The sequence below is a fragment of the Vitis vinifera genome, chromosome 2 (genome assembly GCF_030704535.1).
Source record: "Vitis vinifera cultivar Pinot Noir 40024 chromosome 2, ASM3070453v1".
NCBI lineage: Eukaryota > Viridiplantae > Streptophyta > Magnoliopsida > Vitales > Vitaceae > Vitis > Vitis vinifera.
The window spans coordinates 957,969-970,454 of NC_081806.1; the positions used below are offsets into that span (position 1 = coordinate 957,969).

General features: G+C 29.8%; 1 protein-coding gene across 1 annotated transcript; it reads right to left on the reverse strand.

Moving 5' to 3' along the window:
- Nucleotides 1–53: 53 nt before the first annotated feature.
- Nucleotides 54–7,313, reverse strand: LOC100260448 (mitochondrial adenine nucleotide transporter ADNT1). Its single transcript, XM_002273378.4, has 8 exons — nucleotides 6,770–7,313; nucleotides 5,150–5,198; nucleotides 3,601–3,764; nucleotides 1,767–1,804; nucleotides 1,507–1,619; nucleotides 1,280–1,393; nucleotides 761–1,105; nucleotides 54–506 (listed from the first exon to the last, which is right to left on the reverse strand). The coding sequence occupies exons 1-8, from the start codon at nucleotides 6,925–6,927 to the stop codon at nucleotides 423–425; spliced, it is 1,065 nt and encodes a 354-aa protein (XP_002273414.1). The 5' UTR covers nucleotides 6,928–7,313; the 3' UTR covers nucleotides 54–422.
- Between the last annotated feature and the right edge of the window lie 5,173 nt (nucleotides 7,314–12,486).

Genomic DNA, 12,486 nt, shown 5'->3' on the forward strand with positions numbered 1-12,486 from the left:
ATATGATAGAACAACGACAGACGAGATAAAAGCCATGAGGATAGAGAACATGGTAGGGAGAATCTGAAATTCTATTTCATAAACTAGTAACAACAAATAAAGGTAAAGGATAATTTAAAATTTCTAGAAAGCTCTGGTGCATTATTACCTGACAAATCCTTATTGGCACAGCATATGAATGTAGAAGCTAAAAACTAAGGCAGGTTCAAATTGAGAGGAGGATGAGGGGAAATAATGATTACAAAAGGGTTTTGTTAAGTTTCTGGTATCAGAACAACTCTTTTTTCTCGAAATGTACCTTCTCTTCGGAGTGAAAGGGCTCACTTTGAATGGTAAGAGCAGGTACAGTGTCCATTATTCCTTCCTCTTGCTCCTGGAATTAGAACCAATGTCCAATAAATAATCTGGAGTTTCCCTTGGCTTCAGTCAGAAATCCTCATCTCAACTCCAAGAATGTCCTTCACCATCTCGTATGTCACAAATGCAATTGCTATGGATGGGACCACCTAAACAAAACGCAGATGGCATTAATAACATTTTTTTATAGCAGATGATTTCTCATCTAATCCTAATACAACTCAGTATAATAATGAACTTCAAATTTTAATTGAAAGGGGTGATGTAAAAAAAGTATAAACCAATGAATACCTATCCAATTCACAAATTAATATTCCAACTATTCCAAGAAAAACAGTTGGCAATGGATAATATTGATTAAAGCATTCATTTGTGAACACAGGGTATAGCATATTTCACTGACCTTTACTGAATTGGGGACCAAACCCTTGTACAAGGCCCCAAATCCCTCATGCCGAACTGTTTTCCTGAACGCATCAACCATCCCCGTGTATTCAAGGGGTGCCTTGCCCCTACCATCACCAGTGACGACTGAAGCAGCATCTTTCCAGCCCACCATCTGCATTCTGCGGCGGATGACATCAAGAGGGTAAGCAACTGTCTGGCCAACGGTTCCAGCAGCAGCCCCACATGCGAGCCTTGTCGTCACACCCAACTCGGAGTCCTCAACTAACCCAAATGGTTTTGCTTTCATCAACCAATCTTTTAAGGATTCGTACACAGCAAAGTTGAGACCCACGTATGGTATCTACAAACACCATAAAATAGTTTTTAGGTCTCCACAAACAGAGGTGAGGGTACCATAAAATTGTTTTTACTCAGATTCTGACTCATCAGAAACAGAACTTGTTTCCAAAACTTGCAATCAATGACTGATGTAACTAGTTTAGCAAAACAGAAACAACCAAAAAATTTTACTTACAACTCCTATAACAGAAGGAAGCCAGCCTTTGTACAAAGCCCGGGCACCTTCTTCCCTGAGGACTGTTGAAAGAGCATGGAAGATTCCTCTATACTGGCGAGGAGACTTCTCTGTCTGTAAAAGCATGACATAAAGACAGCAAAAAATAAGAAAATTCCATAATTCCATTCAGAAAACATCAAGGGCAAAACTCAATAAACTGAATCTATGGAAACTCTGCAAAATACCTGGACAGTTAATCGCCCTCGTACCATGTCCATAGGGTAGGTCGCTGACATGGCAATGATTCCTGCACATGCTCCAGCACCAAGGCGTAAAAGAGGAGTGAGTTCTGCATTTTCTGCAATAGATGGAAAAGAAAGATAATTGTAACAATTAATAACAAAGATATTGTAGCATTAAATTAATAAAAGTTGATTTTGCACCAATCAAGAAAAAAAAATTAATACTGGTAAATAATAGAAAAAGAAAATAGGGATCACCATACCATTGCCAGGTTGCTGCCGGTAAAGCCATAAAATTCCCCTGTATGGTGTTAAATAGTGAGCATATGGAAGAGAATATTTTAATACATATATGCCAGAGTCAGATAAAGAAAGACATTAAACAGTGAGTTCTACCAAAATGTTAGAAACAATTTGCACTCATAATGCAAATAATAATATAGCTCAAATATGGAAAAGATAATACTACATCAAACAAATGCTCATTCACAAGGACGTGTGTCTCTGTCAGCAGTGAAGATAAGATAGTTCAAATCCTTGAAAGAGACACTAAATTAGAACCAAAACAAAAGGTTTCAAACTACAAAGTTTTATCTCTCAAATTCTCAAGAAAAATGAATTCATTTGAATGCAGGAATAGAAAGGGATCAACAAAGTTGCAAATGCATTAGCATAGACTTTTTGTTCTCACATTGTTATATCTTCTTTATTAATTGTTGAGCAAAAGTGAGGCTTATTCTGCATTTAAACAGTCTGCTTTAAGAGTACCCTAGTGTGTACTCTATTTGGGATGCATTTCATAAATGTTTTGTTTCCCCGGCAGTCTGAAATGTTTTCTTTTTTTCTTTTCTTTTATTTATTCATTTATTTTTATCGTTTTGTTTTTTGAAGAATCCTTTCCCTCTCTAAGAATGGTCAAAGTGCCTCTAGAAAATGACAAGATTAAGCCTCTATTCTTGTATACATAGTTGTTAACTTGTAACTGTATCGCGTATCGTTTTCTACTTTTTTGTATCATATCATCTATCGTAAGTTTTTTTATATTGTGAAAAATAAATAGAAAAAATATGTATATGTATGGATATCAATTGAAACCATGGATTATAGAGTAATATATAACTAATTTTATGGAAGATAGTAAGATCTAAAGAGTTGAACTATATCATATCATATGAAAACATTGGACGTTAAAGTTTTGACAAGTTCAAATTAACAAAATATAACTTATATATATTTATCACTCAATCCACAAAAATAAACTTTGTCAATTTTTAGTTATAATTTTTAGTTTCAAATTCTAACTAGGCATATGCACTTATTGTGTTGTTATCTATATATATATTGAATGTTTTGAATGTTGACAATGAAAATGACAGTGATTAGTGAATAAAATTTTTTACTCAATATATTAGTTTTTCTAATTTCTTTTTTGGTAGAAAAGGAATGATGACAAACATGATCAAATAGAACTTTGAAGATGACATATAAAGGCATATATATATGTACATGTATGTATGTATGTATATAAACCATTCAAATTAAAAAATTTCAATATTTATTGTAAAAATAAACTTACTTAACTTCTAATATAGCATCTAACAATAAGAATGTAGTTCTTCATATAAGATTATTTTACCTATTTCTCATTTTTATAATCAATTTTTAAATCTTTTAGTATATTTTAAACAATTAATATAATAAATTCTTTTAACAAAAAAAAAATTAATTTAATTTTTTTTAAAAAGTATAGAAAATAATTGAAGATACATGTATCATTGTTATTGTAATACAATGTATCGTATCACTGTATCGTAATATCAAGTATTGTATCATGTATCACATATGTATTGTAAGATACGATTTAAAATAAGATACAAATTGCGATATATATCAATTTTCATAACAAAAAATATCATATCATATATCGTGAGTTTTTAACAACTATGCTTGTCTACCATTGCAGTTAAACTCTAAAAGGAAATGCAATGTGTGTTGGATTCAATGACCATTCAGGGATACATGTGCAAGGCACCAGTATGTAAAATAAACTGACGCTGTTGAAATCAATACTGAAACTTTAAGAATAGGAAAACGTACTTGGATGCTTGCTCATAACTATAGAACTTGACTGCTGAATTTGGTACAATGCGGGCACAATTGGTTCCATTGCCTTTAAATAGTCCCCGGAAACCCTCAGATTTCCATATATATTTCAAGCCCTGGATGGTTCCGTTATATTTTATAGTATGAGGATTTTGGACCTGCATTTTCAAGAGAAAATAAGTTAATAATTTATTTTCAAGGCAAAATTAATAATAGAACGAAAAGAACCAAAAATTAAAATGCTAACAGTTGTGATAATAATTTTCACATATCATATTTCAAACCAGAACACAACTTTGGACACTAAGCATTTAAATTTTCAACTTCTCACAGCATCCGTATATATTCAAGTTGAGAGTTTCCTAACTGGATGGCTCCACCTTGATGCTTATAAACACAAGCGGAGCCAGAAAACAGGTTGAAGGGGGGCAATATATGGGAGCTTACTTCCAGGGGGCAAAATAATATCATAGTACTTGCATAGTCTAGATGTAGGCAGCTAGGTCCCTCGGAATTTGAGGTCAAGGCATCAAATCCCACCAACTCCAAACATTTTTTTTTTAATTTCAGGGGGGGCATTTGCCCCTCTTGGGCACTGCTTAGCTCCACCCCTGCTTATAAATGCTTGCTTGCTTTATTTCAGCTACAATTTCATTGAAAATCACATGCACAAAAGCTGGAAACATGCAATATAAAAATTTTCAAGGAGGATGCACGTATGGCATCCAATAATTAATAAATATTAAATAGACTACACAGTGCATTGTAATTATATGTGAATCTTTAAACAGTTAGTGAATATTATGACAAGACTTGATAACCAATATGGTAATGAGTAAAACTGAAAATGTGACTTGATAATTTCTTTCAATTGTTTTTTCTAGTAGATTGTATAAGGCTAGTTCCAAAAGATCCTCTACTGCATTTTGTTCAAATCTACTTTCTAACCATTTTTCCACTTAGAAGCCAGCTTTAGGTTATTTATTTTATGTAACTCTTTTGGCTTATGCAAAAAGTTCTTTTATGTTTAATAAATTTTTATAATACCAATATTACCCTTTAAAAATTATGACTTTGACTTCAGCTTCAGCTTCTAGCCAAAGCCAAAAACACAAAGCTATCCCAAACGAGGCCTAAGTATCTTTTTTCCTTACATTAAAGTAAAATTGTAATGTAACTTGATATTTCTTTTGAATTGTTTTTTTCTAGATTACACAGATTAGTTCCAAAAAATCTTGTTTAACTTTTTGTCCAAATCTTGTCAAACTCTAATCTAATGAGAAAATGAAATATCATCCATGCAGTATTACATATCGTCTCTAATACACCATAAACATCACACACAATAGCCTAATTTGGGGTGGTTTAGGTGTTTTTGTTCTATCAAGGTAAATAAGGCTATGGATAAATTTAGACTTGAATTTGCCCATTAATCAAATTAAAGAGCTGAAAGGATGAAAAAAAATGCTTAGATTCACTACAAGGGGAAAAGGAGAATCATTCAATGGCTGAAAGTAACCAAAGAAAAAGTCAAAATGTCTACCTGAAGCAAAATTTTTAACCGTTCCAATGGAGCAACAGCAGTGCGTGACCTGTAACAAAATGTAAAGAAAAATCATTTAGTGAAAAACAAACTACTAGTGAACACTCATCACAAGTGGATTGCAACAGTTAAAATTTTGTTTTTAGTGCCCAGAAAGATTGCAATTAGATGGACGAGCATAAAGGAGTATTGATAAAAAAATTCCAACATCCATCTCAAGAATGTGGATGTCAAATGAGAAAAGAATCTTCAAGTTGATGACAAGGTATAATTTTCTAAAGGTCAAAACTAATCCCCAATAGTTGATAGTTCTAAACAATTTTGTTCAAGTAGAACATCTAGAGAGGAAATTTTCGAACATCAGAAAATGTCTTTGTAAGACTGTGCTACTAGGTTTCCTTCTTAAATATTCCATTTAATCCCTTCTGGTTTTTGTGTTTTTCCAGAAACATATATGCAAAATTTCAAAGAGCTCGGAAGCATAACTTGTAGATAAAATGAAAATGTCTTTATCCCTTGACCTAGCAGATCTATGAATGCCAATTCTAGAATATAGCTTCCTAGAAAGAAAACGAACAAGAACAAAAGTTCCTAAGAACTACACAATACATAATTTACATCCCACATGTTTCCCCTCATTTTAAGTCATCGACTCAATTTTTATAAAAAAGAACTGCACAGGTCAATATGGAGTCACGAAAATATGAACACTAGTAGTTAAGGCTCTCTTTGTTAACACATATCAACTCACTCTGGTTATCATTAAGACCATATGGAGGTTCTAGATGTTCAATCCTCATAAAACAGATTAGAACTGGTGGCACCAATGAAGACAAAATAAAAATAAAAACTCAGTCGATAACATGCCTACCTAACCTGGCCAACAATCATACCTGGAATTATAGTCAGTTAAGACTCAGTTTATTAAGAATGCATAACAGGCAGAAATAGATCATGCGGCTATAAAAATAATTTTAACTGTTCAATCTTAAAATTGTAATAATCTAAAGGGGAACTATACATAATAATGTTACAAGCTTTCAATCTGCAGATCAAGATCAGATGTTTTCCACAACAATTAAGGATCAATAAACAAATCAAATAAATTGGACATCATTATATATAAACTATCATGATTCTATAAAACTTAGACTGAGGTTCCAAGCGTATAAGAAGTCTAATTAAGAATTAACTACAGGTCAATCACCACAACTACAATATTATAAATAAATAAATAAAAACCAGGCGTAACATGCTCCAGAATCCCCAAAGAGCTCTGTTTGGTTATAAGCAGGAAAAAAAAAAGGAAAATAAAAAACAATTGAATCTGATAGTTTCTGTTCCATTCATGCTTCTAAAAAACGAGAGTATATAAATCATCTCAATTGATCCAAACTCGAAGTGATATGTTCAATTTTTTGCAGTTTCTTTTTATTTGCTTGGATCAATTAAGATTCAAAATAATGAATTTATTTATTTTATTTTGTTTTTCTAGCAACCAAGCACAATTGTCGCCAATTTGCAACAAACAACCGGTCAAACCAAAAACCGCGGTTATTCAGAGAAAAAATCAAAACAATCATAAAATCAGATCGCCGAAACAACAATAAATGAACTCACACTCCTCCGGCGACTCCTCCGGCCACGAGAGACTTGCAGACGCTGAGAAGCGCGTGACTCGGCGCCTTCACTCCTTCCCTCGCGAGCTTCGCTTCTTCGGCCAGATTCACGATCCTCGAAACCGCAGCCTCGCTTGTCTTCACATCTTCCGATGCCATTAAACCAACCCTAAGATTCAATTGAACTCGCCGGAACCCTAGGATTCGCAATCAAAGTTCACCGCAGTTAACTCTTCAGGTGGTTCCGGCGATTATCACAGGCCAAGAATCTGCATTTCTCAAAAGAAACGGAGATTCGAGAAGTTTCGAAGGGTCTATATATATAGAGAGAGACGGAGTCTACTAACTATTATATGTACGCGATTCCATTCGTGTCGTTACTTCAAACAGAAACCAGATGTTCGATCAGTGGCTGAGGTTCCTCGAAACGCATCGTTTTGGTTACACTTTTCGTTTCATCTTATTTTTCATTTTTTTTTATTCAACATTTTATTTACCGAATCATAAATTTCTACATATCTCTCTTTTTATTATTTCTGCTGTTTTTAAAATTACTTCGAAAATTCGTTTTCCTCGATTCATCTTTAAAGTCTAACGCGCGTTTAATCAAATACAATTTGATTTTTTATTTATCCAACTCTTACTCGCTGGATTTAATGAGTTTTTTTGTCATCCAATCTTCAATCTCTTTATTCAACCGTCTTCATTATTTTCTTTGCTGATATGCTTCTTTTTATTCTCATCTTAAATATCAAAAACAATAAAATTCTCTTTAAAAATAAAATATTAGAAATCTCCTTTTTCTTTATATTAAAAGAAATGTTTAGGGAAGTGTATTATTTTAGCTATTTTATTTTATTTTTTCAAATTTTTTATTCACAATTAAATAAAGAAAAATTCTTTTTTTTCCTTTTATTTTTTTTTTTACTTTTTTTCTTTTTTCTTCCCTTTAAAATTTTTAGCTATGTTCAATACAAAAATATTAAAAATGTTTTTTTTATATTCCATTTTATTATAAAAATATTTTAAAAATTAGTATAATTAAAATTAAAGTCAATTTCATTCACCTAGTCTAAAATATTGACTAAATACATTCACTCTCAATTAGTTAAAAAATAAGAAATAAAAAAATATATATTTGATAAGATTTTAAAATTATGAGGGTTAGACGTATTTTATCGAAACTTCAAAAAAGATAAATAAAATTAATCATTAATATTTTTTGAACATTAAATTAATTTAATATAATATATGTAGATCTTTATTTATTTATTTATATTTTTTTATTGAATTTTATGATGCTCGAGTGTAAACTCAAAAAAGTGAGAAAATATGATTGAAATTACATCCTTGGACATTTTAATTTTCTTTCCTTTCAATTCCTTCTATTTTTCATACTCATTTTCTTTCCCTTAATTTTCTTGAAGTCAAATATAGGCTATTACTTGCATTGTTTTGCAACTATTATGAAATTTTGGTTTTTAGGTTTGATACCATAATCATGTATTAACTATTAAGATCACAATATAATCTAATACGTGTCGTTAACGCACGGCTTAAATTAGTACAAGGGTGGTTGACTCTAGTTCTCAGGTTAAAATCTAATAACACAATTTAAGGAATAGTAGGGACGATTTGCCTTTATTTTATGTCTAGCATATGGACAAATTTTTCAAAGCAAAGAATAAGAAGATTTCCTTTTATTTCATGCCATATGGCTCGTACCCACAATGTGGAGCATGTCATTTAAAGGGAGCCACGTGTCAACATTATAGTGTATTAAAATATAATAATAAAAATAAGAAATAGAAATAAACTTAACCATACATATGGGATATTTAAAAATTATTTATGATAGAAGTTTTATTTTTTTATATTTAATAAAATATTTATATTATGGATATTGTTTTTTAAATATTAACTTTGATTTCAATTTCAACTTTTAATTAAAAAAATATTTAATTTCAAATGAGAATTAAAATATTAAAAAAAATCTTATAATGACATTTTTATCGATAAAATAGTCTTCATCAAAGTTTTTTTTGCCTATTTAAAAAAAGTGGTTATTTGATTAAAAGGGTTTTTGAAAACCCAAAATTTTAAAATTTTGACCTCATTTAGACAAAAATTACCTAATTATTTTCTTGTGAAAAATATTTTTTTCTTTTAAAATTTATATGTAAATATTTGAAACGATAAAGGATATATATATATGTCAAAAATTAGTTATTTTTCAATAAAAAGATTCATAATTTGAGAATTATTTCATAATTTTTAACCAAATATTTCTAAAAAAAAATATAAAATAATAGAATTAATTTGTTAAAAGAAATAAAATAATTTCATATTTGTGATTTTAACATTTTTCATGTTTTTGTAACAATTATTTTAAAACATGGTTATTTTTACTAAAAAAAATTAGGGTATTTTAGTCCAAATGTAATTAAAAAGTTATGGAAGGTTAGATTTTCAAAATTGGGTTTTCAAAACCCTTTTAATCAAATAACCCAAAATAATATAGGGGTGTTTTTAAGAGGTTATATTTATAATTTCTAAAATACAAAAATTAATTTTTAAAACCGCCAGAAATGTGATTGTGATAACTGATAAGAGGTGTAAGTGGAAACAGGATTGCGATTTTATCCGGAGTGTCCCTATCAGAACAGAGGCCAAAATATGTGGGAATTTTGATAATTGAGGTCCACAAATATTTTTTCCCAGTCGATATCCAACTCAAATAGGCATCTAACCTCAAGTTGAACGAAAGGAAAGGTCGGTGAAATGTAGTGTAGAATCAGCAATTCTCCACCTGTCCTGGAGATAGGTATGTAAATGCTGTCCACTCATGACCACCCAATCTAAGAAGCCTTTTAAATTATGGACCATCCCTTCTAATAAATTTACGTTCTTATATGGATGATAATGGAATATTTGTAAAGATAATGGGGTATGTTTGTATGCTGAAAACAATTTTCAATTTTTTAAGGATAAAGTGCACTATAATCTCTTATTTTTATAATAAAAATATAATTTTTAAAAAATAAATTGAAGATATTTTTAAAATTTTAAAAATTATTTTAGAAAATATTATCAAATAAAATATTTTATGATTTTATTGATTAAGTTTATTATTTTGCCCTTGCACATAACTTTTTGTTCACTTTACAATGATTTTTTTAAATATTATTAAAAAAATATTAATTTAAAAAATAAATGCAAAAATATGACATTTTTTATTATTTTTATTATTTTTATATTAAATTATACTTTTTTTAAATAAATTTACCTTTTTGTACTTAATTCATATTTTCAATAAAAGAGTTTACTTTCTATCTTCAAAGTTTTTATATTAAGGCAATATTTGTTTTTTTTGCTAAATATAAAAAGTTAAATATTTTAATTTTTTCTATTCATCTAAAAATAATTTGTCGATATTAACTAACATAATTAAAATAAAATTGTTATCAATAAGTTTAGTTTAATTATATTATTTGATATCAATAAGTTACTTGTAATTGAATGAAAAAAAGTAAAATATTTTAGTTTTTTATATTTAGTCGAAAAACAAACACCACCTAAAATTATTTTTTCAAAAGACGGATTTTACTTTATCCAAAAGTACAATAATTTATCCTATGTTGTTTATATCGTGATTGAAAGGAAGGAACATTAGCTTCAATCTAATCTTCTTTTCTTTGATTACAAGTTGAAGCCATGGTTTTCGTGGGCTACGTGTAGAGGGATAATTCCTATATACCAATACTCAAACTTGGGTATTGATGCAATATGAAGAATAATTCCTACGTTCCCATTTGAACGATTCTCAGGCGCTGATGGTAACACTATACAAATTGGGTTAGCCTGAGGCATCAAAAACAAAGCAAAGATGCTGGAAACGTGTAAACTCAATTTGGTGGAATAGTCGGGTAAGGGGTAGGGGGTCAGCAGATTCAGCTGTAGGACAATGATGTTGGGTTTGAATTCGACATTTTGGAAGTTGGATTCTCTTTTATGGGACCAACAATTTACTACCAAATGGACTGAGTGATAAGATCCACAATTAAAATCTATGTATCAAGAAATATTTTCCTGATTTGTGTATTAAGATTAAGATTAACTTTAATTAGCATCAAATAAAAGATTTTTAATTTTTTGAAAGCTTATCCAAACAGTACCCAGTGTTAGTGGCATCAAGATTCCTTGTAGCCCAATTATTTGAAAATCTGATTTGAGTTGAAATTCATGTATAGAGTTAGTATTAGTCACCATTAAATCTCCACCTAAATTATCAGCTTTAAATGTGAACATGAAGCAACGAATACAAGATCATGTGACCTATGATGTTGAATAGTGAAAGTGACCATAAACCACTTATTCAATTCAAGATGATAAGAAGAGAACAAACGTAAATATCATTCGCTCTAAAGCCTATGAGTAAAAAATACGTAAACAATGTTGAAGGAGTTCATACGTATATAACTTCAAAAACTTTTTTCTTTATCATAATATCATACAAATCCAATGAAAACTAGCAATTTTTTGTAAGTCTAATTAGTTTTTTTTATGTAAGCTCGGTTTCGATCCTCGTCGAATTGATTGATTGGTTGATTAATCCTTTTAAAATTTTCTTAATTTTGTTTCTTAAATACATAGAAAACTTCTAGATGATAGATTTGATATTTATTAAACTTATAATCTCGATTGCTGAAAATGTGTATGGTGGAATTTAAATCGTTTGATGGATATCAATATTTAGGATCGTAGTATGATTAAATGGAATTTGATATAAATAAATAAAATTAAGATACAAAATAATGACATCAAATTGTACATATCACACGTAACGATTAATTCTGCTTTTCAATAATTGTTGATTCAAAAATATTGTGGGACCCATCACTTGTTCCAACATCTCCCAGATGATCATTTGCCATGAGGCAATAGGCAGAAAACGGCACAAAATGAACAAAATGCCCATACTATAAAAGGCCTTTTGCTATGCTTTTATACGTGCATGTTGGGAGGGAGTTTCGTGTTGATTCATGATGAAGTAAATTAAAATTTTGTTTCAATGATTCAGGCCAAGAGTCCCAAAACATTGCTTGGATCCCGCCCTCTTATTATTCTCTAAAACAATGACAAATTCAATGATTTGATTATCAAATCAGCCATCAACCTCAAATTTTTCAAAACCCTAAATTCAAATAAAGTTACAAAAAATATACAAATTTGGATTGTGTGGTCATGGCAATAATTTTGCACAATCATAGCTAGGCAAAATGAATAAACTTTTAGTATATGGGAATTAAGGATTTTTATCGAAAACATTTTTTGACAACTTAACTTCTTCGAGCGCGTTTGAGATTGATTTTAGAAAATATTTCTAACTTTTTTACACTTAAATGATAAAAATTTCCAAGTATTAAAAATATTGAAAGCACTTTTTAGAATCATTTTTTTTGTAAAGTATTCTAAAAAGAAATTGAAATGTGAAGAAGGAGAATAGTTCATTTTTGGTAGCTATAAAAAAGGAAAAAGAAAATTATGTTAAGTAGATTATTTTAAAGTTACATTTGAAAAAAAAAATATTCAATTAAAAGGGATGAAATAATCCAAAAATCGAAAATTTAACACTTCCCATATTTTTTTCTAAGAAAAGTAACTAATTTTTTTTTATATAAATATCATTTTTTATTTCAAGTATTTACATTTAGGTTT